The 27,529-nt window shown below is 33.6% G+C and overlaps 4 protein-coding genes and 1 non-coding gene across 8 annotated transcripts in view; 3 read left to right on the plus strand and 2 right to left on the minus strand.

Annotated features, from left to right (window-relative positions):
- Positions 1-750: 750 nt before the first annotated feature.
- On the minus strand, positions 751-7,390 carry LOC107017880 (BTB/POZ domain-containing protein At2g30600). Of its 4 annotated transcripts, none has more exons than XM_015218163.2 (13): positions 7,199-7,390; positions 5,621-6,466; positions 4,886-5,212; positions 4,007-4,237; positions 3,502-3,663; positions 2,968-3,180; positions 2,816-2,863; positions 2,643-2,701; positions 2,292-2,418; positions 2,094-2,168; positions 1,844-1,924; positions 1,346-1,414; positions 751-1,164 (listed from the first exon to the last, which is right to left on the minus strand). In XM_015218163.2, exons 2-13 carry the CDS (start codon positions 6,422-6,424, stop codon positions 946-948), a joined length of 2,415 nt encoding a protein of 804 aa, XP_015073649.1. In that variant the 5' UTR covers positions 6,425-6,466; positions 7,199-7,390; the 3' UTR covers positions 751-945. The 4 variants fall into 4 exon arrangements, with proteins under 4 accessions (XP_015073649.1, XP_015073648.1, XP_015073647.1 ...); XM_015218162.2 differs by having other exon boundaries at positions 5,621-6,469; XM_015218161.2 differs by lacking the exon at positions 7,199-7,390 and having other exon boundaries at positions 5,621-6,743.
- Positions 7,391-7,915: 525 nt separating this feature from the next.
- TRNAE-CUC lies at positions 7,916-7,988 on the plus strand. The gene has a single exon. It is a non-coding gene; the product is annotated as a tRNA-Glu (tRNA).
- A 194-nt stretch (positions 7,989-8,182) lies between these two features.
- On the minus strand, positions 8,183-11,294 carry LOC107015911 (G2/mitotic-specific cyclin-2). The gene is made up of 12 exons (XM_015216347.2): positions 11,053-11,294; positions 10,852-10,911; positions 10,609-10,750; positions 10,452-10,511; positions 10,273-10,321; positions 10,050-10,202; positions 9,842-9,970; positions 9,400-9,489; positions 9,095-9,316; positions 8,907-9,005; positions 8,628-8,806; positions 8,183-8,541 (listed from the first exon to the last, which is right to left on the minus strand). Exons 2-12 carry the CDS (start codon positions 10,904-10,906, stop codon positions 8,397-8,399), a joined length of 1,323 nt encoding a protein of 440 aa, XP_015071833.1. The 5' UTR covers positions 10,907-10,911; positions 11,053-11,294; the 3' UTR covers positions 8,183-8,396.
- Positions 11,295-13,660: 2,366 nt separating this feature from the next.
- Positions 13,661-16,777, plus strand: LOC107017315 (U-box domain-containing protein 15). Its single transcript, XM_015217573.2, has 4 exons — positions 13,661-14,177; positions 14,404-14,520; positions 14,592-15,017; positions 15,092-16,777. The coding sequence occupies exons 1-4, from the start codon at positions 13,830-13,832 to the stop codon at positions 16,148-16,150; spliced, it is 1,950 nt and encodes a 649-aa protein (XP_015073059.1). The 5' UTR covers positions 13,661-13,829; the 3' UTR covers positions 16,151-16,777.
- A 4,135-nt stretch (positions 16,778-20,912) lies between these two features.
- The window catches only part of LOC107017076 (eukaryotic translation initiation factor 5B-like), a 9,920-nt gene continuing 3,303 nt past the window's right edge, over positions 20,913-27,529 (plus strand). The window contains exons 1-7 of the mRNA XM_015217353.2: positions 20,913-22,416; positions 22,516-22,623; positions 22,697-22,800; positions 22,872-22,962; positions 23,057-23,167; positions 23,255-23,320; positions 23,900-23,959. Of these exons, the coding sequence (XP_015072839.2) occupies positions 21,175-22,416; positions 22,516-22,623; positions 22,697-22,800; positions 22,872-22,962; positions 23,057-23,167; positions 23,255-23,320; positions 23,900-23,959 (1,782 nt within the window). The 5' untranslated portion in view covers positions 20,913-21,174. The remainder of the gene's footprint in view (positions 22,417-22,515; positions 22,624-22,696; positions 22,801-22,871; positions 22,963-23,056; positions 23,168-23,254; positions 23,321-23,899; positions 23,960-27,529) is intronic.

The following is a 27,529-nucleotide window of genomic DNA, read 5'->3' on the forward strand; positions in this document are numbered from 1 at the left end:
TTAAGAAGTAAATGCACTCGATTACAAGTTTACAATATTAAACACATATCTGTTTTGTCACCAATTATATTATCTAATATAACATGTTTTGTATTAATAATTGATGAAGTAATTATTTTGCCCAAAATTTTAGAATGTCAAAAAATAATTTATTTTAATGACATTAAATAATTAATTAAAAAGTAAATGCACTCGATTACAATTTTAAAATATTAAACACATATCTAGTGGGTCACGGATTATATTATCTAATAATATAACATTTCAAATTAAATAAAGTTCCTATAAAGTTCATAGGAACTAAGATAAAATTTGTGAATGGGAAAGCATTTTTCAGAACATCATGGGTGAGTATGACAATCAAATTGAACTTAAGGGATGAAAAATGAATATCATTCAACTATGAGGGCAAGCAAATTTAGTAGGGGCCAAATGAAAGAAATTAATTTGTCAGTTTATTCTTAAACTTTACTTCTTTTAAAATTAATTTGACTAATCACACTTGAAATGAGAATTTTAACATCGACCGTTAATTACCATTTTATTATTAAAGTGAACTACGGGTCAACTACACCAATGCTTTTGCTGGTGCCAAAGTCAAAATATAATGTCCACCTTTCATGTGATTAATTCAACATTTACGTAACAAAAATTACTAAAATTAACGTCAGATATACCATACCCTAATCTCTGCAAAATGCCAATGATGTAGATGATCATGCACACGAAATCGTAGTAGTTATTTTCATGTATATAATAGATGTTGAATTCATATTCTGATATTAAACATGATCATAAACTCAAAAACAAGTAACAGGCAAGAGTAGAGATGACAACACTACACTGTAAACATCATTGAGGAATACGAAAACCATACAACATTTTGACTGTAAATGAAGGGTTTCGTGAAGAAAAATAAAAAACTATGTTCAAACCAACACCGAGCTAACGAAAATAGCCATAGAGTTCTAAGAAGCAGATGCAACAGTTCCAGGGGTTAGTATCGTCTGTAGTAGGACCGGTCATGAGAACTCGAAAGAATCTGAAAGGAAGTAATGCATTTGAACCAGTAACTGGCCATGATGCAAATTGACCTGGCTTGCAAATAGTTTGATCATTCTCATGTACTCTCAGATTTGTCCAGCTTTTCCCATCCAAAGAGCCCTGAGAATGCAATTCACAAAAAATTGTTATTAGAACGCCACTTTTAACACCGTTTCAGTTCTACAAAATGGAGATGTTGGTATGTATATATGTATAATCTATAGACGAGTTACGACTACATCCACAGATCCACTGGAGATGATGTGTATACTGGTTTGTGAATGTTGAGTTCACTGCTTACCTGAAGGTTCCAACGTCTGATAAATGCTCTTGATCCATCCTGTCTCAATGTGTAGTAGTTACACATGAGCTGCATCGATTCATCAAATATTAAATGCATAAGATGTTTCATCTTCTAGTTGAATACCAAATGGGAAAATCAATCAGGGATATTGACACGCAGTTTGTGTGTGCTATAAACGAGAGAGAGTACTTTTAACGAAACCAAAAGAGCAGAGATAAGTGTTCACTTTCAATATCTTGATCCAAGGTATACTGACCAGCACTACTCTAGACAACCATGATATCATGCAATGCCCTTACAATGAGAAATGCAAGTTATCGATGTTCAATTTTAAATGTTTCATTTTCACAAGTCAATTAAAAATACAGATGAATCTGAGAATCAGCACGGACGATGTGATTGTCTAAGTTACAACATACATCTTATTTTACAAAAACTTCTTTCAGCTCCCTTGAGTACACACAATTAAATTATACACAAACCAATAAATCTAACCTGGTGATCCGGACCAATATCAACCATCCACCACGAAGCGTTCTTTCCCCCCTCCATCTGAGGTCCAGCAACAGATGTACCCTGAGACCAAAAAAAAATTCATCCTTCATATTATGGAGCTAACACACTCTTTTGTGTCCTTAACGCCATCGATGAATAAGAGAGAGCAAAAGAATATTTCTTTTTTTTTCTCAAATTAATTTAAAAGGAGAAGATACTTCACATTAATTGAATGTCATTCTATTCGTACCTGGAAGTTCCTTGATACCAACACCTTGGGATCAGTGCATCTTGAAATGGGGCTACTAGCCGTGATAATTACTCTCTGAAACATGAATTACCAATGTTAAACAGATGACAGAATGAGATGGTAAACAATTGTATATTTTTTAGAACGGTAGCAAGTCAAAAGGAGGAAGGTTAATGCTTATTGCAGCTGTGGATTTACCTTGGACAAAACAGGATTTACCCACTGGTGTTTCCCATATGATGTGCCAGCAAAATAAAGGACCCCGTTGCTATCTCCATCGCATATGTAGAGCAGCTCCTTAAAACTTGATTTTCTATGCTGAAATCTATTATCATAAGATACAGAGAACTTCATCAGCATCAGCTTTTAGACATTTTGTATAGTTATGCTCCAATTGAAAGACAGGCTTTAGCGTGCATACAGACCGACAAATAGTTCCTTCATTTATTAGACGCGTAGTATACTAGGTCACTCCCTTGAGGATATTGCAATACCATATATAACTATGGTCACAGGGTGGTTTGAATAAAACCTTTCAAGTATACTCACCTCTGGTTTCCTTGAAAATCGGTGATCTCAAATTCCAGAAATCTTAATGCCTCTTTAACCTGTTAAATAGTATACGAATTAATATTCCAAAGTTATCAAAATGACAAAACATAAGAAAAATTATAAATGTTAGTCCATGCCATGGAATCTTTCTCTAAAGGATTGCAACGTACCAGATGGTCAAAAGTGGGAATTTGCTGGCTAAGGCTACTCTGTTCAAACTGCAGGAATCCCATCAAAGCCAACAATTAACAGGGCCAACTTTAGTATACATTAATCTTGAATGACGGGGAAGTGAGGTGCTATTAAATTTCAATGTATATACCTTATTCAGCAAATCAGGTGAAAGTAAAGGGAACCGCACAAGTTGCAGAAATTCATTTAGAGACTCAAGTCTCTCTCCAAAAAGCATCTCAGGTGTTGAATTTACCATCAATTCGTTTACTGCTTCCCATCCATACAGTTCTCTTGCTTGTAAGCACCAAAGCAAGATGGCATTGAGAACTCTCTCTTCAGATGTCACAGTCAAATCTGTATGCTGAAAAATGAATCGTTTATCGTGAGAGAGATATACTGCCAATTCAATGGCATATGAAACTTATTAGTGCATCTCTAAATAAAGTGAATTTTATAATTTTCTTCCTTATCAAGAATATTTCCAAAGATCTAATCATCTGAACTCTTCTGTCCAAGGGATGAAACATTAAATATGACCCACTATTATACTGCACTTGTTGAAGTTCGCAAAAGATATCCCCCCTTGTAGACATCTACTCCAACTAGAGAATCGAGATTTAAGTACAAAAAATCCCAACACTCTTCATAATATTATCATGTATAAGGAGGAAATGATGATCACCTGAAGGATATTGCTAAAACTTGATTCATCTAACATGACAAAGTCAATGCTTGCAGTTGTACAATAATCGAAGTGCATGGAGAATATCCTCTCACAGGTTTCTTCAATGAGCTTACATGAGGGAATCGATGATATCACTTGAAGAATTGGGCATACTGAATCCTGCAATAAAGATCAATAGTTAGTATCACAATCACGATCCAAAGACTTTACCAAAGTGTCTTCTTCCTCGTCCACTAAACTTGGCATAATAGAAAAAGTTCTTGAACCTTCTTCCAATAGGAGAACTCCATCCCTGCATATAATGTATAGATGAAAGGTATTAATATTTATATCTCATTTTCATAAAACGGCTCTGCTCACGCTCACAACTCCGAACCGCATCACTTCTCCACTCTTTTAATTGTAGTCTGACATTTAGCACTTTCAACATGCACACGACAGATACAGGTTTAGCAACAAAAGAGGAAGTATGTCTGGAAAGAGGTCAAAATCACAAGATTACCTCTGAGAGGCACTCCAGAAGTATTTTGCAGCACTCCTGATGAAGAAGTGTCACCCCAAACTCATCGGCTAGTAAAAGTAGCTGAAGTAACAAGGTATTGATTCCTGCAGTAGCTTCTTTATTAAGTTCTCCACTGTACATGAATTCTAGCATAATCTTGAATGCTTCAAGAGGAACATCTTTTAAGCAGACCACTGAAGAAACACTCTCCCTCATTCCATTTGTAAACATCTGCCATTTCAAAAGATTTCTCATTATTCTGAAAGCCATGCAGAAGATAAACATTAAACTACTTAAATAACGAAACTGAAAGTTTTGCTTCAGAATTGCACAGATGCAAGAAACAAATGCAGAGAACTAGCACACATTGAGTATGGCTATTGATTCATGACCGATTCTGAGTTCCTACCGTTCTTTCCAGGCGCCAACTCCAATTAAGAAATTGAAGAAATCCATATTATCATGTTGATCTTAAAAACTTCTTTTCCCTATGGGAGTGATTTCTCTAAGGATCTCACATATAAACAACAAAAAAATGCTCAATAAAAAAGGTTACCACTAAAAAATTGCTGACTTTGAGTTTGAACATCAGAACAGATGAACATGTAATGTATCGTAGTCTAGTCCAAAAATTGAAGAAAAAGGCAAAGGTTCATTCAGTGCAACTAAAACCTTACACCTGATAATAATGGTGGAACCAGGATGTTGTAGTAAGAAACTTCTCTAATGAAGAGAGAAAGAAACAGGAAATTTCACAGGGCTTAAGACAGAAAATCATACTTTTCGCTAGTGAATTTGATGTACCACACTACCACTTCCAACTAAAGGCAGTAAGTTGGGCAAATTTGTCAAAGAGAAGTTGGTAACAACGTTGATTACCTTTGTGAAAGGAGTACTCCATGACCCAAGGATTACTTTATGTGATCGCAAAACAATATCATGAACTCCAACATAAAGGTCTAGATCACTATACTCTCCAGTCGAGAGGAACCGCTCAAGCCTTTCTCTATCAATTGGCAACCCATAAGGAAAAGTTTTGCTGCATTGAAGCCAGCTTGGATAAAATATGTCAACAAGCTGAGTTGAGTCAACGAGTTGCTTATCAGACATAATTCGCTCAAGGATCTCTTCACATTGCCTCACCAATGACATCACTTTATATTGTAAGCTCAAAGACTTCAATGAGCAGAGATCAGACTCCAAAATCTACAATGTTCAAATGTAGCAGTGAATCAGCAGCTATGAGATAAATATTCAAGTAAACTAAAAGTCGCATAGAACAATACCTTGCAAATTTATATCTATACGCATAATGTTTGATACACGCTTGGTACGTTTGATTTAAGATTTGGCTGGAGTCAGTAGTCTTTAGAAAAATTAGACAATAGGAAGAGGTACAAAAATAAAGAAAATTTGGTTTATACACAAAACTCACATAGAGCAAATTTTAAAATTTTGATTTAATTCCTTCTCTGAATAGTAAAAAGAATTATTTTTTCTGTTCTTAGTTCCTGAAACTCAACAATGAAAAAGCAATAGGCATGTTATCCAAAGTTAAGCAGACCAATTAGTGGAAGCATAATAATTTGAAATTGCCTGAAAGATGGGACTCACCTGAGTATGTCCAGTGTAGATGTACTGAAGAAGTGCATGAAGAACAGAATAACTTATGTCTGGCAGGTGAACAACTTCTTCAACTGATGAACTAAGACAAAAATCCCCACATGCCTCTAAAACTAGCTTATGAGCTGGAACAACCCTTTCTTCCTTTCCAACAATGAAAAACATATCCGATAACTCCCAATTCTCAAGAAACTTTCCAAGACCCCAACTTTCATAATTAGCAATTCCATCTTCTAACTCTTGTTCTAAATCATCCTCTCCAAAATCATGCTCAACAAAATCCACATGTTTCCACAGAGATAAATGATTTGGTGTGGCAGGCAGTACATTAACATTCCTGTAGCCAACATGTTTATCCCAACTGCTAAGACCAATGTACTGAACGGTACAATTGGGATTTGAATCAAGCCACTGAAAGCAAAGATTCTGGAAAGGATACCTTCCCTTGCCAATGCTAATTAATCCATCATAGATACTAATCCAGTAGCTTTGAAATGCTGAAGAACAACAAAGACCGACACCAGCAGCGTCCACCACCGTTTTACCATCAACCTCGATTTTCAATCTCTTGTTCCTATGACTACCAATGATTACAGTATAGTGTGGACAGTTATCCCTTTTGTAGTGATAGTGCTGACTCCCTACCTGCTCCCGAAAAACAACTGTTACATCATTATGCGCGAAAGCATCAAAAGCTACACAACCCCTCCCTGCTTCTCTAAATCTCAGATCATTAGGCCAGGCACACTCGAACGGGGCCACAGTAAGAAACTTCTTCTGCTTCTTCTCCATCATTTCTTCCTGAGGAAACAATTCCTCTTTACTCACTTGACAATACTGCTGATAATGAACCATAATTTTAGCCAGAGATTCAATAGTCAATATGAGAAATGATTGAGGAAAATCTTGCTAATATATAGAGAGATAGTAACAGAAAAGATTTTTTGAAAATAAACTACTTGCTTAATAGATCGTGATAAGCATGAATCATCAAATGGGATCCAGGAAGGGCTTTGACATTTGACAGCAATATATAAAGAAAAGGAAAAAGATGTCCTTGAAAGCAATTTCTATATATATGAGGTGCCACTTCAGAAATCTCAAAATCTAATGAGATAGTTGGGAGAGTCACCATCTGAAAATAACCCAGAAATCTCCAGACACCATACAATCAAACAAAAATATCGACGTATACAACTTGTGTTATCAATTTGCACCTCATCCTTATCCTCATTGCCAGATCACACCCAGAAAAAGTCAAATTCAATATCCAGCACATGGGTATTATGAAAAACGAAAAAAAAAAACTGATCTTGGAAGAAAAATATCCACCATATTTCAAGAACAGAGAAAATCAGTCACAAAATTCAGCAGGGTAGGTCCAAAAACAGAAAAAATCTGATCTTGAAAGAAAAATGACCACAATATTTCAAGAACAGATAAACTCAGCAACAAATTAAGCATTCAGCAAAAGGGTAGGTCCAAAAAAGGAGGAAAATCTTATTTTTGCAGAAAAATTTCAAGAATAATACAGAAATAGCATGGTGGGGCTGGTTTAAAGCTTATTACCTCATAATATCTTGATATATAGAGCTATCTCCATCCGTAGATCAAAGAAAAGAACTGGCCCATGTAGTAATTATAAACATAGACAAGGAAACAAAAAACAAAAAAAAGATGAGTTTGAATAGTGATTTTGATTGGACAGTGACAGAACAGAAAGAACCTTATAAAAGTTGGGTATTTGATTCCTTTAAGGGAAATAGCAAAACTTCATGGATATTAGCGTTATTTGAGGTTGGCCAGTGGGGACGACAGTCTATACACATTGATAATTACCATTTAGATTTTCCATTAGTTGTCTTTATCATCCACGTCAAGCTGAAGTGGCTCTTGTACCCTTTAATATATCCTTCTGTTTTAGATATACATGAGCCTAGTGGAATTTGGAGCAAAGAAAAAGTTTTAAGAAATTAAAGATTACAAAGTGAACTTAGCACCTAAAAATCTAGTTTCACTTATGAGTAACGGATAAATTTATTTTGCGTACGTTATAAATTTTTCATCCTAAAAATAATTATTAATATTTATATTAAGATTATTATCTATGTGTCGAATTTTATCAGTTGACCTATAATATTATTTGTGATATTTTTGTTTTGAAGAAAAATCAACTAAAAAGTAAAACTAAAGCGAGTCTTTAATAAGGACAATTTGATAATGTGACAAAGTCTTTAAGGGAGTTCATTTACTAAATAAACAATTATTAACAAAAAAAATGCAACATCCGTTGTAGTCTAGTTGGTTAGGATACTCGGCTCTCACCCGAGAGACCCGGGTTCAAGTCCCGGCAACGGAATTGATATTTTTGTTGAATTGTTATAACCAATGGCTACACAGCCTATTTTCTTTGTTAAATTTGTTATACTCCAAATGGCACTTTGGTTTGTGTATTTATTTTACTTCAAATGTAACCAACACTTTGATTGAGTTAAGTATATGTGTGCTGAGAAGAAACTGCAACTTGTAAAATATATATATATATTCAAGAAAAAGTATGAAAAGCAAGATTTCACATTCCAACAATGTCAATTACATCAATGTACATGACATGAAAAACCATAAACAAAGTTTTCTCGGTAACAAAAGAACTCAAACACCCTCCCCTTCCCCCAGAGCCTGGGGCAACTTATGTTGCTCATCAACAATTGCATTAAAAAAACTGAACACATCTATTACTGCAAGGAAGCAGTTTCCTCATGTGATCCTAAAACCATGCTTCTAATAGAAAAGAAGCTGGTTCACATCTAGTAGCATAGCCATATTTAGAAGTGCTGTACTTTCGGTGCACCCCAGTAAGCTTCCCAATTGCTGCATTCTGATGGAAACAAACCATCAATTTTGAGCATTCCCTGTTGTAGAAAATCAAGGGACACACAATCAAACATCTCACTGATTTGTCAATAAATAGATACTTGTTAATCTTGAGTATACTTACAAAAGTTGATCTTTGACATAGCTGCTATGCTTCTCACAGGTTTTATTCCACTCCTTAGACACACCGAGAGTGCATTGTGCAGTAAAGATAGCAGCAGCTGCAAGCATTGATGGTGGGAATCGAAGCATTTCATACTCCACTAGACATAGCTCTATCAAGAAGAATGACACTAGCTCCACCTGATTTAAACATAAACAAAAAGTTATATGAGTAGTCATTCAGAATGCTGTTATACTTCTTCGTAACACTCGTTCTATGTAGTAAAGAAGTTTAACACACCTTCTTATCAGACTGAGCGGCTTTAAGAAACCGTCTCATAAATGCATACACTGTAGGCACTGTCATGTTGAACTGTAAGGTATTAACCATCAACTTTTCCTGTGGACGGTTGAAATCATTTAGCCCAACATAATGGAGGTAATACATTTCGTGTTAAATGTAAGATTTTGGTCTTTTATTTAACTAACCATTTCAAGCACTTCTTTTCTGGTGTAAGCCCTGTCAGAGATCAAAATTAGATCCTCCACTACAGGTACAGTAACCTCTTCATATTTGCAGGCAAGAAGCATAGCTGTTATTCCAACAAGTTGAAGTTTTTTCCTAATAACTGACTGAACTGCCAGGAATCTATCGATGAGATTCACAGTCAAATACAATGTCTCCTCCATCAGTTCAAACTTGTAGTGTACCTTTAAATTGGATTAGACGTTAACAACACCCAAAATTCTACTTCATAAAATTCAGAAATGACAGACAACAGCAGACTGTATACCTCAATCAGCCAGTCAATGAGGATGCCTCTCATCCTCTCATTGATGTCAAATTGTTGTTCCATATAGTTTGGAGGGACGCAGCTAACAATCTGCAATTAGAGAAAAGGGGTAAGCAAAAAACCTCCATTTCTTTCCAGATTGCATATCAAAATTGAAATAATCATCCTTGATGGAATGACATCACAACGGAACCGCCTAAGCATACCCTGCATTTGTGTGCGTACATTCTATGTTATGCATCTATTATTGGACTGGCTGAAAAGTTGCTGTGCTTAATTAATGTAGACTAGATTCTAGTGTAATGTGGCAATCTATTAAGCTTAATGATCATAAAGGTGAAAAATATGACACTTATGCAAACTCTACAACAAGCCATACTACTAATGAACATGAACAAGTTCTCTAACAAACAAATAGGAAGACTGGAGATAACATCTCTACCTCAGACTTCTTGTAGTAAGCATAGATGTCGTCAATGTATTCCACTACCGCAAGTGAGTTCTTTTTATCAGGACTGTCTATGTCCACAATTGACCAATCTTCTGCATCTTCCATCTCTATTTCCTCATCCTGAATTAAAGATAAAACAACATCAATGGCAGTCCAAACGCACATTCAGAACTAAGATACAAAGATCATATCAGCTTACCATCCTATCAATTTCCTCCATCATCGCTTCTGTATGTTGCACAAACATTGGCACAGAGGAATTACCAGTGGTCTTGTAATCTTCAGCATCAATAATAATGCAGTCTTCTGATTCATTTCTAACAGGTACCACTGGGACTGGTGGCTTTGTTACCTATGGAAAACTACAATGTTAACAACAGCTCAGCTTTACAATAAACCAAGAGGGGCTTGAAAGTGTATACCTCGACTGCTGGTTGATGCTGTTTGCTTGCGATTTGCGCAGCTAACTTCCTGAAATGTCAACAACCCCACATGCAAATTAACAATGAATCGAGATCAGGTGTAACAATTTCTAGGATCCTGCTTCATATGGACAAACGCCTTCTTAGTATCATACAATCAAAGAGAAATAGAGTCAAACCTTGTGATTGGACGATGAATTGGAACAGGAGGGATCTTGTTAGCAGCACTGGCTTTGTTTCTAGAAAGAAATAAAAACAAAAAGTTGAAAAACAGGTAGAGAAATCAAGATTAAAACTAGAAATGGAATCGAGTACTCGGGTTTAAGAAGTTTTTACTCAGTAGTGTCATTTCTCTTGTGGACAACAGCACAGTGTAATGGGGGAGCTCCCATTACATTCTTATTGATTGTGCTTAGTGCCCTCCTATTTTGCCCCAACCCTCCATTCACTTTTCCTCCAACACCAGGCCTCAATCCCCCTATATAACAATTAGGGTTTATCACAGTCAAATCAACAAACACAAAAGAATCAAAACAAACACTAATTCAAGAACACAAAAAAAAAAAAGACTAAGCTCACCTTGAAGATTTGAAGGCCTAATCACTCCTGGGTAATTCTCATCTGATCCAGCCATCTTCACTGCACCAATCCACAAAACAAAAACAAAATCAAAAACCCAATTGAAAAATTGAATGACCCATCAATCTAAACCAAGAAAAATCATAAAAAATTAAGCTAGACATATCAAAAACTTGATTTCATGAAACCCCAAATACCAACCTGAAAACTTGATCCACACTAGATGAAAAAGATCCGATCTTTGAGGTGAAACAACCCAAAAAAATCCCAGAAATCGATTAAAGACTAGTAATTGAAGAACCCCATGAAACTAATCAAAGATTTTCAAAAAAAAAAATGTTCCTCTACTGATTAATCTTGTTAGGGTTCATTAAAAAGAGAGGATTTGGGAAATGGGTATATAAAATTAAATCGTAAACATGGGATATATGTCTGCACATGCCACGCCTTTTTTGTTTTTCTTTCTTCATAAAATTTTGAAAGTAACGGCTAGTAAAATATAGCCGTTGGATGAAAGGTCGCGAAGTTCCTAACGGTTATCTTTCAAAAAAATTGCTTCTAATCATCATATCTTTTGCTTTTTTTAGTTTTTTTTTTCTTTCTAATTTTGATCTTTTTTGTCTCAAATAATTAATACTTAATATTAAAAGTTCATTTTTATCGTTCATTTTAGATAATAAAGAGATCATTTATAGTTCCTAATTAAGTATAGTCATTTCCTAATACATTTTTCAAATGTTGAATTCATTTGTTCAAAGGGTAATATAATAAAATTATCATTTTATTTAGGTTTCTTAAAAAATGTATCAAGTCAATATTAGACAAAATAACTAAATACTACTTCCTCTGTCCTCTCTCTATATTATTTTGTGCGTCAAGTCCAATAATTGATAACTATTGTTGGATAAAAGGTATACTTAATTAATAAGTGAATTGTGTTTAGATTTGATACTATAAGAAACTATGTTAAGATGGTTTGAATGAGTATAATTGAAATGTAATTTTATCAATTGTCAGCTTGAACGATGATCGTGAATTTAGAATAATGTTGAACCTTTATAAATTGAAATAAATTATCGTCATGAATGGATTCATGCAAGCATTATAGGTTTATATTTATTTAATTTCTTCGTTTAATTGAATAATCATATTTAGATTTAATATTGCATTGTAGGAGTTAATTGAATATTTGATGTCGATTAGAATAATCGAAACGAATTTGATTGATAGATCTTTTTATTTATTAAATGCTAGCTGGAGTACAAAATAAATAACTTTTGTCATGGAACCTCATAATTTGATTGATGTGTTATATATTTAAAATAGGGAAAATTGTATATAATAGCAAACTAATAACCTAAATTAAATGGAATAGCTAGGGTTTGATTTAATTGTGCTCCATAGCAAACATTAGCTAAAATTTGCCAGCGTCTCTCTCCCAAAAATCTCGCTCGCCACTCTCCATTCTCGCTCGCCTCTCTCGCTTTATACACAGAAGTGTATAATTCTGTTTCTGTTTTGTATAAAACGAGAGAAAATTGTATATACACATGCAAAAATGTATATCTTCGTGTTATACACTTAATTATACAATTTACAAACATTTTACTTCAAATATTGCAGAGAAAAAGGCCAACGAATTATACAATTGCGAATTATACAATTGCAGTGAAATACAATTTTCTCTAGCTTTATACAACAAAAGTGTATATATTGTGTTTCTGTTTTTGTATAAAGCGAGAAAAACATATATCTTCTTGCTATACACTTATAATTATGCAATATACATACATTTTAATTCGATTCAACTGTATGCAAAACAAATTATACAATTGCAGCGAAATAGGCCAGCGAATTATACAATTTAGGCCAGCGAATTATACAATTTAGGCCAGCGAATTATACAGTTTTATGTTTGCTATGGAACGCAATTATGTAAAGTTTGCTATAGCATACAAATATGAATTTTTTGTTTGCTATATGTGAAAGTTATACTAATCTTTTTTTAACTCAAAAAGACTATTAGTTTTACCCAAATTAAGAGTCCCATTTTTTATTTGAATTACTTTTGTGGATGTATAAAATCTGAATTAAACTATTTGAAGATGTTTAATACTTTATTGTTTAGGAGAAAATTTATATTCGTTAGACAGTGCTAGTAAAAAATTTGGACCACTAGCTATTAAATATTTATTGAAGGATTAAACTATATAATATATTTATCTACCTCTCCAATATCCTCTTATAAATTAAAAATCTCGAATTAAAATTTTATATACTAGTCGAATTATATTTGCCTTAATTTTCCTTTGTCATTTTAACGATAGACGCTCCATAGTGCCTACGTATGGCCTTTTTTTTAATTTGACATATTATTAATAAAAGAAAACCATTAAGATATGATTATAAAAATGAAAACAAAATTAACTTATATTATCTCATAAATGTACGAAATCATTTCATATCTCAATAAATTCATTTGAACCCATCAAATTTAATTACTATATCCACCTCACAAGCTAAATTTATTTAGTATAAAAATTTTCTATTTCATAATTGTATAGATATAAAATTTTATGAGATAACATTTCAAATTAAATCGTAAAAAATGACATGTTACTATATCCACCTCACAAGCTAAATTTATTTAGTATAAAAGTTTTCTATTTCATAATTGCATAGATATAAAATTTTATGAGATAACATTTCAAATTAAACCGTAAAAAGTGACATGTTGTTTATAGCTTAATATAGTAAGGTACTATTTTCAAAGGCCCATAAATTTTGTTTTTTTAATCCATATTTCATGTGTCGAATTTTGAGATTGACCGAAAAGAGAAAAATCAAATCCAGAAAATTTCTTCGAAATTATTAGGGTTTTGATTTTTCTATCCTCCAAGAAACAAACAACCTATAATTTATTGAATCCAAAATTCACATTTTTATTATTATTGGTTTTGTTTCTTGGAGGTTTTCAAATGGTATCAGCTGGGGAAATAGAATTTGAACAAGGGTTTAAAATGGATGAAGAAAATGATCAATCAAATCAAATTACAACTCCTATTGATAATAAGGATTTGGTATACGAACTTATGGGTATAATTCATATTATAAGTTCTTACGCAGAATTTAGGAGGACTCAAAGAAAGGAAAGTCGTAATCTTGTACGTAGGATGAAACTTTTATTACCCCTTTTAGAAGAAATTCGAGATTTCAAAGGAAAAATACCTGAATCAGGTGTTCAATGTTTGGTGAAAATGAAGAAGGCATTTCATTCTGCTAAAAAGTTGTTAAAAACTTGTCATTGTGGTAGCAAACTTTATCTGGTAACTAATTCTATCCTTAATTCTGTTAATATCATCAATTATGTTAATAGGTGTGACCGTCCTATCTAAAATCATACTTTAGTCATTACTAATTTATATTATGTCACCTGATTCTGTTTCTCGAGGTTTTGGCATATGTGCTCACCTCGTTTAGAAGCTTAAGCTAGTCTAGAAATGACGATATTATATGTTTCTGGGATTGATTTTCTTGGTTTTTCGTATGTAGGCTTTGGAAAGTGAGGCTGTTATAAGGAGATTTCATTCTGTATATGAAAAATTAAGCCAAACTTTGGATGGAATGCCTTATGAAGAACTTGGTATTTCAGATGAAGAGAAAGAACAGGTACGAAGAAAAATGTTTTCCTAGAAAAGAAGTGGTTTTCTTACTTATATTGACTATATGATACTTTTCAGGTGGAGTTGATGATCATTCAATTTAAAAGGTCTAAGAAACGAATTGATACTCAAGATATGGAACTCGCGATGGATTTGATGGTTTCATTGTCCACGGAGAATGATCGAAATGCAGATAGTGCTAGTATAGAAAGGCTAGCGAAAAAACTGGAATTGCATACAGTTGAGGATTTAAAAGCTGAAATGATATCAGTTAATGAAGTTATAAAAGAAAGACGATCACATAATGCTGAGAACACACAACGAATCGTTGATCTTCTTGACAAATTGAAGAAATTAGCCGGTATGGAAGAAACTGGTCCTTGTGATGAACCTGTTATGCCTAAAGCTCTCGAGAAATCAACCTCGATAGCTATACCAAACGAGTTTCTTTGTCCTATCACATTACAGATTATGGCTGATCCGGTTATTATCTCAACAGGACAGGTGAGTAAATTTGTTGATTATATATATATGCATAACATCTTACTTAGTGAAATGTGACTTACTATCTTTTGCAGACGTATGAAAGAGATAGTATACAACAGTGGTTGGATTCAAATCATCATACATGTCCGAAAACGGGGGAAACTTTGACACATTTGTCATTAGCACCAAACTTTGCTCTAAGGAATTTAATTGAAGAGTGGTGTTCGAAAAACAACTTTCAACTTCCAGCAAAAGAGGCTCCAACGAACCCTGAAAGTCCTTGTGCTGGGAGTGATGAAAAGCTATTGTCGTTGATTAAAGACCTGTCTTTTAGTCATTTAGAAGTGCAGAGAAAGGCTGTAACAAAGATCAGAATGCTTTCGAAAGAAAATCCAGAGAAACGAACATTGATAGCTAATTATGGAGGAATTCCACCACTGGTGTTGCTACTTTCCTATCCGGATTCAAAAATCCAGGAACATGCTGTGACAGCTCTTTTAAACTTGTCAATCGATGAATCAAACAAGAAACTTATATCCAGAGAAAACGCGATTCCTGAAATAATAGAGATTTTGCAAAATGGAAGTGTTGGAGCTAAAGAGAACTCTGCAGCAGCATTATTTAGCTTATCAATGCTTGATGAAAACAAAGTAGCTATAGGTTCGTTAAATGGCATCCCTCCGTTGATTGATCTGTTAAAAAACGGAACGATCAGAGGGAGGAAGGATGCCATTACTGCACTTTTCAATCTATGTTTCAACCATGCTAACAAAAGTATCGCGATCCAAGCTGGGATTGTAGCACCATTACTTCAACTACTAGAGGAAAAACACTTAGACATGGTTGATGAGACATTGTCAATATTGTTGATTCTCGCGACTCATCCAGAAGGCAGACAGGTAATTGGAAAGCTTTCCTTCATCGAAACACTTGTAAATTTGATGAAGGATGGCACTCCCAAGAACAAGGAATGTTCTGTTGCTGTGCTTTTCGAGTTGAGTACCTATAATTCAAATCTTATGCTTGCTGCTCTTCAATACGGCGTGTATGAATATCTAGTAGAGATAAGTAAGGAGGGAACTGATCGCGGCCAAAGGAAAGCAAAATCAATACTACAACTTATGACCAAAACTGAGCAGATCCCATATTGACAATGCAAAGTCCAAATGTACATCTGCTTAGCATTTGGCTCGTCCTGTCGTCCATGTAGGTCAACTTGGATCTATGTCCAAATTAACGAATATATATTTGTTACATGTTATATAATGTAAGAAAAAGAAACAAAACACGAGTGCTAAATAGAACTCGTTGAAGGGTTGTCTCTTTAGAAAAGGTAAAAGAAGTCCTAACGGAAACTCTGTGAAGAACTTTCTGCAATGATTCAAGGCAAAGTTAGAAGAATTTTTACAGGAATATTTCTCCTTGTAATCCAGGTATGATCATAGACTATGTTACTCGGACTTTTCAAAAATGTTGACAAGTGCATGTCAGATACTCCAAAAAAATAGTGCATTTTGGAGAATCTAACACAGATGCAACAATAAGTTTGAAGAGTCAAATCATAGATTGTGAACTTGCATTACAATCTAGTGTTGATTAGATGGATGTGATTGTTTTTATGTGACTAATGAAAACAAATCAATGGAGAAGAATCATGGGAAAATGTGTGTTGTTGATATTGTAAATATTGTTTTAGTTCTCCTTGGACATTGTTTTTTCTTCTTTTCCTATTGAAAGCTTGTAACTATTAAATACAAAAATCAAACCCCTTAAGAAAATCTCATTTATTTTTATTTTTATGCTACTATTGATTTTGCAACAAATCACTATCTTTATCGAGTATATTACGGCTATCCTTTGGTTGGTGAGATAAGAAATCTCAGGATATTCTATAACTTGCATTTGGTAATAAGTATATTTAGTCTCATGATTATTTTATCCCACAAAAATGTTTTGTTGATACATTGTGATGAAACTAGAGTCAGGCAATTGTTTATTTTTGGTAAATTCAAGATTTTATTAACATTAATTAAAACAAGTCTTAATTATGATATTTCATTTATAAATTTTAAAAAAAAATTGGAAATGTAATGATCATATCTTTACATAATATGTAGAGGGTAATATAGATATACTTATTACCTACCAACAAGACACAATCTTGAAAACTTAATAAAAAGGGAAAAACAACTAGGCAGTTTGGTATGGAGAGTTTGGAGGCTAAATTATGGTACTGTTTTAATATTAACAGTTCAATGTTTTGACTTTTGAGTATTGATAAATGACAAAAAAAAATGAAAAATATATTAATTGGTCGAAAACCACTCTCAATTTTTAATATTTAATTAGTGCAACCAATTAAATGTAACTACTATTCACGTATATGTGATTCTACATATTTATGTAATTTATATAAATCTGAATTAAGAATGATGATGTGGCATACCTCAATGGACTAATTAGCTATTTGTTAGAATTTTGAAATATTTGCTTATTTTCTATTCTAAATTCTTCATGACAAACTACATATTTCCGTATTAATTATTATTAGTATTTATTCAAATCACTCCTACTAATCATATATGTTAACTAATAACATTTTGTTTTATTTATAACTTTTCTTATTAATGAAATACTATTAATTTTCTAGAATCTCTCATATTCTTTATGTTACAAAAGTTTTCCATTTTATTTAGATGAATCATATCTCATTTATTTCTTTCCTTGTTAATGTAATATTAATCTTTCTTAAAATCTCTCCATTTTCCTTACGTTACTACGGTTTTCTTCTCTATTGATTTTTGATTGGATAAATTAAATATCATCATTATGAGTATTAATGTATGAGAAAAAATCTGCCAATTTTTACTTATAAATACCTACTGAAAATGTCATATTCTTTCTGGCACAAATTGATTTCACTTTTATTCTGTTTGTAATATCTTACATTAAATTTTGGTAAGTTCAACATTCTCTCTTCTTCTTTTAAATATAAATTCAACAATCCACTTTATCGTTGGTGAATAATATGTTTTGTAAATTTTATTTTCATCTTCTTTTCCTCATTCCTCATGTATGATATAATTTTTTTTTCTCTCTATGTAAATAGGTTTGCTCTCATCAAGGTAAATATAATTTTTTTTTCTCTCTATGTAAATAGGTTTGCTCTCATCAAGGTAAATATAATTTTTTTTTCTCTATAAGATCAACTATCTTCTTTAAAAGTTGTATATAGATTATAATATCATTAATTTTGAATTTGAATTTTATGTTTTTCATTTATAATTCAAATGTATCAAAATTTAACTAATTTTTTTTTTAGAGAAAAGGGTCAAAAAATCCTCCAACTTTGACTTATTGTTTAAATTTATCCTCGCCGTTAAGATAAAGTTAATTTTAACCCTCACTGTTAAAATAAAGTTAATTTTATCCCTCTTATTATTAATTTCATCAAATTTACCCCTCATTAGACGGATTGATCCAAATTGACCCCTCTCACTTTCTATAAACTCTATTTTATAACAAATTAGCAACACTTCAATATAATAATTACGAGATCAATTGTATTAAATTGATTTATTTATCTTTAAATTGATATATATTGTAATAGAAGTTTAAAACTAAACAAAAGTTGAACTTCTTATACGTTGCTTTAATATAACTTATTTTGTTAAGCTTTTTTTCTCTTGAATTATGTAATTTTAATTTATTATGTCTATATTACATGTATAATGTATCGATTAAATTTAGAGAATCTTTTTAGTATATATATATATATATATAAAATTGGTAAAATAATAATCAAAATTTTTATTATTAGACATTAAAAAAGGATTGTGACAAATAATAAGAAAAAAAGAATGAAGTGAGTAATAATAAATAAAATAGTGTTATTGCCTTATTGGTTCATAGAAAATTGTATGCTAATCCGATTCGGAATTATTCAAGTTGAAAGAAGAGGTAAAGAAGTTTCAATCAATCCAGCAAGCTAAAACTGGCGTTGGCATAGCCTCTGAGATAAGTGTGAAGATTCATTATGCTAGACCAATTGGTGCTGATCAAAGAATTTGACAGTACTTATTTAGCATCTTTAATTATTATTCATTCTTGTTAATGATGAAGTTTGTTTTGAAGTTTATTGAAAAGTCAAGGTAAGCTCTGCCTACATTTTCCCACCTGTGGAATCAAACTAGATATGTTGTTGTTATCGTTGTCAGATCAGTGATGTTTTGCTTCATTTTTACGATTCTTATATTTGAATTTCTGCATATGATGTGTCTTTTGCTGTAGTCTATAAGGGAGATCAAATTGCCACATACTTTATTAAGTGGTTGGGTAAGAGTACTCTTTGTTTGTCATGTGGATTGGACCTGAGTGAGGCTTTGTCGTTCAGTAATTTATGCATCAAAAGTTACCAAGGGTTAATGTGTGTTCCAGAAAGTTGCCCCCTTTCATTCAGCTGACTGACTTGTACAAACATTTTTTTTTTTCATTTTCTTACTATGTTCTCCTCCCAGAAATCTTATAAAATAATAACTGTGCGTTTAATTTTCCTACTCATATATCCAAAGCGTTTCAATAAATTTTAACATGTGTGCTTATTTGACATTCAATTAGAAAATAAGAAAGCCAACTAAGGGTGCAAAAATAAAAACCAAATCCGGATTAACACAACCCCAAAATACTTCATGATCAATCAAGCATGTGCATGCTCCGAATAACCAAATTCCAGGTTTAAAATTTCAACCTCATTTTAGAGTGTAATAAAGAATATGGTTTACTATTATTATTATTGTTCTAAGCATTTTCAATGTGTATTTCTCCTTTTACTTGTCCTCATCTAATTTCATATTACATATCTGAAATTAGATGTCCACCTGAATGATTTCTTATCTTATCAACATAGCATATGTAATTCTCATTATAAACAAAATCAACAATCTATATGCTTCTATTTTGTGAATCTTATCTCTCACTACTTCCTACCATCAAAATTTCAATTAATGTTGCCTATATTTTGCAATATAATTGGAGCCATATTTAGTCCAGGCAATGCCAATCAGTCAAATGTTGTCTTATAATCTCAGTCACAACAAGAAAAACAATTGGCTAATTTCCAACACAACGCACTCCTTTCCTTTTGCTTATGTGAATAAAATGTACGTACCTATAAAATTAGGCTTCAAAATGTCAATGTGTCACGTTGACAATGTATTTGAAATACCGTCTTTATAAATCTCTGTGTTATGTTAGGCTCGTGCTTACTTCCAGTTATAGTTACTTATAAAAAGAGGATAGTTCTAGAGTTAATAACTTATGATCACTCAACTATGCATTCTTCTTTCAGAAGGTCACTCAATTTTCAATTTTCACTCAAAAGTCACTCAACTATGCACTTCTTTCTCAGAAAGTCACTCAACTTTGAATTTTAACTCAAAAGTCACTCAACTATCCACTCTTTCCTCAGAAAGTCACCCAACGTTGAATTTTAACTCAAAAGTCACTTAACTATCCACTCTTTCCTCAGAAAGTCACTCAATCTATTAAATTATTTTTTAATTAAAATTTATTGATATTAATTATTTATATAATAAATCAAAAATTTTTAAAAATAAATTAAATCATTTATAGATTGAGTGACTTTCTGAGGAAAGAGTGAATAGTTGAGTACTTTTGAGTTAAAAATCAAAGTTGAGTGACTTTCTAAGGAAAGAATGGATAGTTGAGTGACTTTTGAGTTAAAATTCAAAGTTGAGTGACTTTCTGAAAAAGAAGTACATAGTTGAGTGACTTTTGAGTGAAAATTGAAAATTGAGTGCTGAGACAAGAGTGCATAGTTGAGTGATCGTTAAAATATTTCCCAATTTTTTTTCTTTCTTGTTCCTGCCTCGTCGTCTCCATGGATCATGCTACAAACCGAAAACGAATTGAAGAGTTGGAAACTCAACTGGACAACATTACTAAGTTCTCTGGACAAGTTGAGTTTGTATACGGTGGGTTGCCAGATGATTCCGAAATTTTGCTGAAGGAGGGTAAAGCGGTTCTGTGTGGACCTTCAGATGTTTCGCGATCGAATTCAAAGAAGAAAACTAAGAGAAGAAAGGATGATCTGATTGTTGATTACCGAGACGATGAGGATGAAGAAATTGACAAAATTCTGTCCGGAGAAAAAAAAATGCAGCTACCGTCTGAGTCAAAAGAAGAAGCAGTTGAGTCTGCGGAGAAGAAGAAGAAGAAAAAGAAGAAGAAAAAGGACAAGGATATAGAGAAAATGGAAGCAGCTGCAGCATCAAAGGATGATACCAAGGGAAAGTTGGCTGATAGAAAGCTGTCCAAGCAAGTTAAGGAGTTGCAAGAGAGAGTTAGAAAAATGAAGGAAGCTGATGAAAAGAAGAAGAAGGAGGAAGAGGAAAGGTTAAGGAAGGAAGAGGAAGAACGGATTCGACTTGAAGAACTAGAAAGAATTGCGGAGGAAAAGAAGCGCTTGAAAAAGGAGAGAGACAAGGAAAAGCTCTTGAAAAAGAAACAGGAAGGGAAATTACTTACAGGAAAGCAAAAGGAAGAAGCTAGGAGATTAGGAGCAATGAGAAGACAGTTTCTTGCCAGTGGCGCCGGGGCTTTGCCACTTTTATCGGAGGAAAGTAGAAAAGCGGCAACCAAACGCCCCATTTACCAAACAAAAAAGTCAAGTCTAAATGGCAAAGCCAAGGAAGAATCCGTCGAAAGCACAAGGAACATGCAAGAAAGTCAGGAGGTGATTGTCTCTTTGGAAAGCCAGGAGGTTAAGGATATAAATTCGGCAAGCATGGAGAATTCAAAAGTAGTTGATGTGAAAAGTTGGGATGATGATGATGCCGATCTTAATATGCCTGGAAAGAGTGCTTTTGAAGATGAAGAGATAGAGATTAAGGTCACAAGGTCAGCTCCAACAATCCCCAAGGATGCTGGGAGTAAGAAGAGAAAGCCTGATGTTGGTGTTTCAGAAGAAACTAGTGGCCAAAGTTCAGAAGAAACTAGTGGCCAAAGTGAATATAATCTGCGGTCTCCTATTTGCTGTATCATGGGCCATGTGGATACTGGTAAAACCAAGCTTCTTGACTGCATAAGAGGCACTAATGTTCAAGAAGGCGAAGCTGGAGGGATCACCCAGCAGATAGGCGCAACTTATTTTCCAGCTGAGAATATACGTGAGAGAACGAAGGAACTGAAACCAGATGCCAATCTGAATGTGCCAGGATTGTTGGTTATCGACACACCTGGACACGAATCTTTCACTAATCTGCGTTCTCGAGGTTCAGGTTTATGTGATGTTGCGATTTTGGTTGTAGACATCATGCACGGATTAGAACGGCAGACAATCGAGTCCCTAAATCTTCTAAAGATGAGGAATACAAACTTTGTGATTGCTTTGAACAAGGTGAGGGCTCATTAGAGATTTGATGGTTTTATTTTGAATTTTGATTATATCCTTTTCTTTGTAGTTCTTACTTTGTTTATTTTACATTACTCAATGCAGGTAGATAGGCTTTATGGATGGAAAGTGTGCCACAATGCATCTATTGTGAAGGCTATGAAGCAGCAGTCCAAAGATGTTCAGTTCGAATTTCGTACTAGGCTTACTCAGGTTACCTATTACCGTGGTCGTCTCAATTAATTTTTCCATCATATGTGCAACATTAACTTACAGCTTGTTGCAGGTCATTACCGAGTTTAAGGAGCAGGGTATAAATACAGAATTATACTATAAAAACAAAGATATGGGGAAGGGTACTTTTAGCATTGTACCAACTAGTGCAATCAGGTGTTTTTTTTCTTCTTTTGGTCAGTTATGTTCTTTGCGATACTGTTTTAACTTACCTAATCGATATACAGCGCTGAAGGGATTCCAGATTTGTTGTTACTATTGGTCCAATGGACAGCAAAAACTATGTCTGAGAGACTTACCTACAGCAATATAGTCCAAGTATGACTTTCAATATAACATCGCTATTTTACTTACATGTGTAACTCACGCGACGATGAATATATTATGATTAACTGTTGTAACTTTTCCTCAGTGTACCGTATTGGAGGTCAAGGTGGTTGAAGGTCATGGAACAACAATTGATGTGATATTGGTCAATGGTGTGCTCCATGAAGGAGATTCAATAGTTGTGTGTGGCATGCATGTAAGATTCAATTATTTTTATGGCGTGCTAAGATTTTTTGGAATTGTGTGAATGTCATGTTTAACTTTTTTTTTTTGGTGTGTGTAGGGCCCTATTGTCACATCAATACGCGCTTTATTGACACCCTTCCCAATGAAAGAACTTCGAGTAAAGGTAAGAAACTACATGTTTCTATATGCATTCATTTTCAATCTCTGTTTATGGGAAAAAATGGAGGGTCAGTTGGGACAGGGGTTAATAGAATAACCAGGACCCTATTTTATGAAGAAAGCTGGGTCCTTCCTTTTCTCCTGCAATTGGATCTCTTTTTTCCCTATGTGTTTCTTCTAAATTGTAGCTGCTGCAATATTTGTGCTTGTGAAAATTTGTTTGGAGATGTTTAGAGTCCACCCTAGTAATGTTTGGACTTGCTATCTATCTCAAGATCTTCTTGGTGCCAAACTTATAATGGTTAGACTAAATGTGGCAAATGAAACTTAGAAAGTTGACTAATTGAAGATGGTTTAGCTCAAGTTAGAGATGTTCGATCCAATATCCACTTATTCTATTTTAAATTTCAGAACTTTGGATATGAGTCTTCCGTTAGGTCTATCTTTGCTTATGTCCTAATATATTTTTCAGTACTGTTAACTTTGTAGTGCATGGAAAACTAAAAAATCTCGAGAATGAAGTCAACTTCTTGATGTTTAATCTCCGTATATAAGGATTTTCTTTTCTGTTTATGTTCTTCAGGGATCATATGAGCATCATAGAGAAATCAAGGCCTCACAGGGGATAAAGATTAATGCTCAGGTAACGGCATTTGCTTGTTAGTGTGTGTTCTTTATTTCTTTCTGTCTTGAGGTATATGCTTATTTTGTCACATCTATAGCTTGGAAAATGGTTATTGGGGGTAGAAAGTTTGGTGCAGAGGCAAGCATGTTAGAAAGATACTTTTTTTGCATAGAAATGATGTCCTGCAATTTGAACTGGCTGTTGTTTCTGAATTTTGGATAGATGATATTTATGCTTTGGAGCCTAAGTTTCTTCCCCTTTTTAATGAAACATGACATTTTACCCCTTCGATAATATGGGGAGGTGGTAGTGATCGCTACAGCAGAAGAATATTCATATTATAGTTCTTGGGTTTGCAATTGATATGAAACTACCGTGTGACAACAATCCGAATGTGAATGTGAATATGAATAGGTTTATACAATCCTATTAGAATAGGAATAGTTTATACAAAACTATTAGAATAGGAATAGGTTTATATAATCCTATTAGAATAGGAATAGTACTACTAAATAGTATCCTATTTGGTAAAAGATTGTATTCTATGATCTATAAATAGGGTCTCATGTAACAATGTAGATTAAACGACAATTCAATAATATTATTTTGCTATATTTCTCACATGGTATCAGAGTCTCTACGATCTTGGTAAACAATCAAAGAGCTTCCGCTGTCGGCGTCCGGCTATTACTCATATATGCTGCCCATCCGGCTATTACTCATATATGCCGCCCGTCCGGCTATTACTCATATATGCCGCCCGTCCGGCTAATGATTATGTTAGTAAAAGTTAGGTCACTTGAGAACTTCAAGTCACCGGTGGCAAAGGTGGGACTGATTTGCGTCATCTTTCGTTCTAAAGGTGTTGTGCAAAAGACAACAGAGGCTCGGGAGGCTCCGGCGACCAAACCCCGACCTGACCCACCGGAAAGTACCCCTCCACGCGCCCTCACGCGGCGATCGGAGGTGGAAATTTTCCGGCGAGATCTGTACACGCGTCGGCGCATGAGAGGTTTCTCGGTCTTTTTTTTTTCTCGATATTTTTCTTCTGTTGAGGTTGTCCAGTACTTCCGACCAGAACCCGACCATTTTTCTTTAGATTCGATCATCGGAATTAGGGTTCCGGTGATTTTTGGGCCATTTTCGACAAGATTCCGGCGAAATCAGAATTTTCAGGCTACTATGGGCAGATTTCGACAGCATAATACATCTTTCCATTGATGTTGATATTGATCATGGCTGGTGGAAACTTTAGTGCTGCTGATGAAGGAGGTTCAAAGTACCCAGGGAAGTTGACACGTTACGTGGCGATTACTTGTATCATGGCAGCAATGGGAGGGTTGATATTTGGTTACGACATTGGAATTTCAGGGGGAGTTACTTCTATGGATCCTTTTCTCAAACTCTTCTTCCCTTTGTCGCTTCTTTTGAAGGAACATGGCAGAAAAGTGACAATGTTCCTTGGAGGTCTCTTATTCTTGCTTGGTGCCCTTATTAATGCTGCTGTTGTCCACATTAGCATGCTCATCTTGGGTCATATCCTTCTTGGAGTTGGAGTCGGATTTGCTAATCAATTAGTACCTATTTATTTATCTGAGATTTCTCCCTACATGTACAGGGGTACATTCAATGTTCTCTTCCAATTGGTCATCACAGTTGGGATCTTGATTGCTAATATCGTCAAAAGTTGGGTCACCGTGTATATTTGCGGAGACTACTTTCTTATATTTAATTTTGTAGCACCGTCCATCATTCCGGTGACTACTTTTTCATATTAAATGTGTGTAGCACTGTACCATCATTCCAGTGACTACTTTTTCATATTTAATTTTGTAGTACCGTCCCATCATTCCGGTGACTACTTTTTCATATTAAATTTGTGTAGCACTGTACCATCATTCCAGTGACTATTTTTTTTCATATTTAATTTTATAGCACTGTCCAATCATTCCGGTGACTACTTTTTCATATTTAATTTTGTAGCACCGTTCCATCTTTCAGGTGACTACCTTTTTTTGCATCTCCAGGACTACTTTTCATATTGAATTTGTGTAGTACCGTGGATTTTTTACCGAACTATTTTTTCATATCTGAGTTGCATAACATCATGTGTCTTTTCAGTAACTTAGATTTGATTTGCATAGTTCCATTCATCTTTTCCGGTGACTCCTCAAATCTGATTTGCATAGGGTTGTGCCATCATTCCAATCCTACCTATATAATTTCTCTTTTTCATTAGGGTCGTGCCATCTTTCGACCCTACCCATATTATTTCTCTTTTTTTGTCAATGGGGTCGTTATATCAATTTGAACTATCCTATATAATTTATATTTTCTAGTTGGGTTTTGACATCATTCCGACCCTACCTATATAATTTTATTCTTAGATTGTGACCATTTTTAGCCATCAAATCTAATACTATGACATATGAGCATGTTCCAATAATTTTTTTGGTGACTTTCTTATTTAATATTAACTCATCTATTGATGCCAACATGATCCATATACTTTATATTAGATTTGAGCACTTCGTTGCTCAGGGGGAGTTTAGTAGCCTTGTATGTCGATTGTGTTGTGTCATCGATTGTGCAGATCACTCTATGGTCTAGAACAATTTTTCTCAAGCTTGGGTTGGGAAGTTCAACACCAACATTATGAATCAAATTCAGTATTTCATGTGAAGATTAAGCACATTGAGATTTATTGGCATTATGCATCAAATCCAGTATTTAATGAGAAGACAAGCACATTAAGATTGACCGTCAATTTTGTGAAGTCTGCAAATATCTCACCAAGCTCCTCATCGGTCCCCGTGTTAATTACATTTGTAACAAGCTAGGTGCATGAATTGTACGCACTAGCTTGGGGGGGGGGGAGTGTGAGAATATGAATAGATTTATACAATCCTATTAGAATAGGAATAGTTTATACAATACTATTAAAATAGGAATAGGTTTATATAATCCTATTAGAAAAGGAATAGGACTACTAAATAGTATCCTATTTGGTATTGTATTGTATTCCATGGTCTATAAATAGGGTCTCATGTAATAATGTAGATACAACAACAATTCAATAATATTATTTTCCTATATTTCTCACAGACAATACAGTAAGCAAAGAAAGGAGTTTGGGTATATTAATTCGAATACCTTAATCATATATTATTATAAGCATGAAGCTCTAAAGTGTAAAGTTGAATTACTATTTTGCCCCTATACTAAATTAAAAAGTAATAAAATATCTAATTAATTAAATATTAAATATGCTTAACTCTAAAGTGAAAAGTTGAATTACCATTTTGACCTTGTACTAAATTGAAATTTGATTAATAACATTTAATTAGTTAATTTAAATATTAAATTGTCTCATTTTAATAATAAAAATATTAATAACTTTTGTACTTCCTTAGATTAATTTCTAATTAAAATATCTAATTTAATAATATTTATCATTTATTATCTATATGTATATTTAATTTAATCTCCGTCATATCATATAATAAGCATCATAATAATAATAATATAATAATAATAATAATATACTAAACGTGGAAGGAATATTAGGCAAAAATTAGATTACATTTT

Source organism: Solanum pennellii, chromosome 4 (assembly GCF_001406875.1).
Source record: "Solanum pennellii chromosome 4, SPENNV200".
NCBI classification, from domain to species: Eukaryota; Viridiplantae; Streptophyta; class Magnoliopsida; order Solanales; family Solanaceae; genus Solanum; species Solanum pennellii.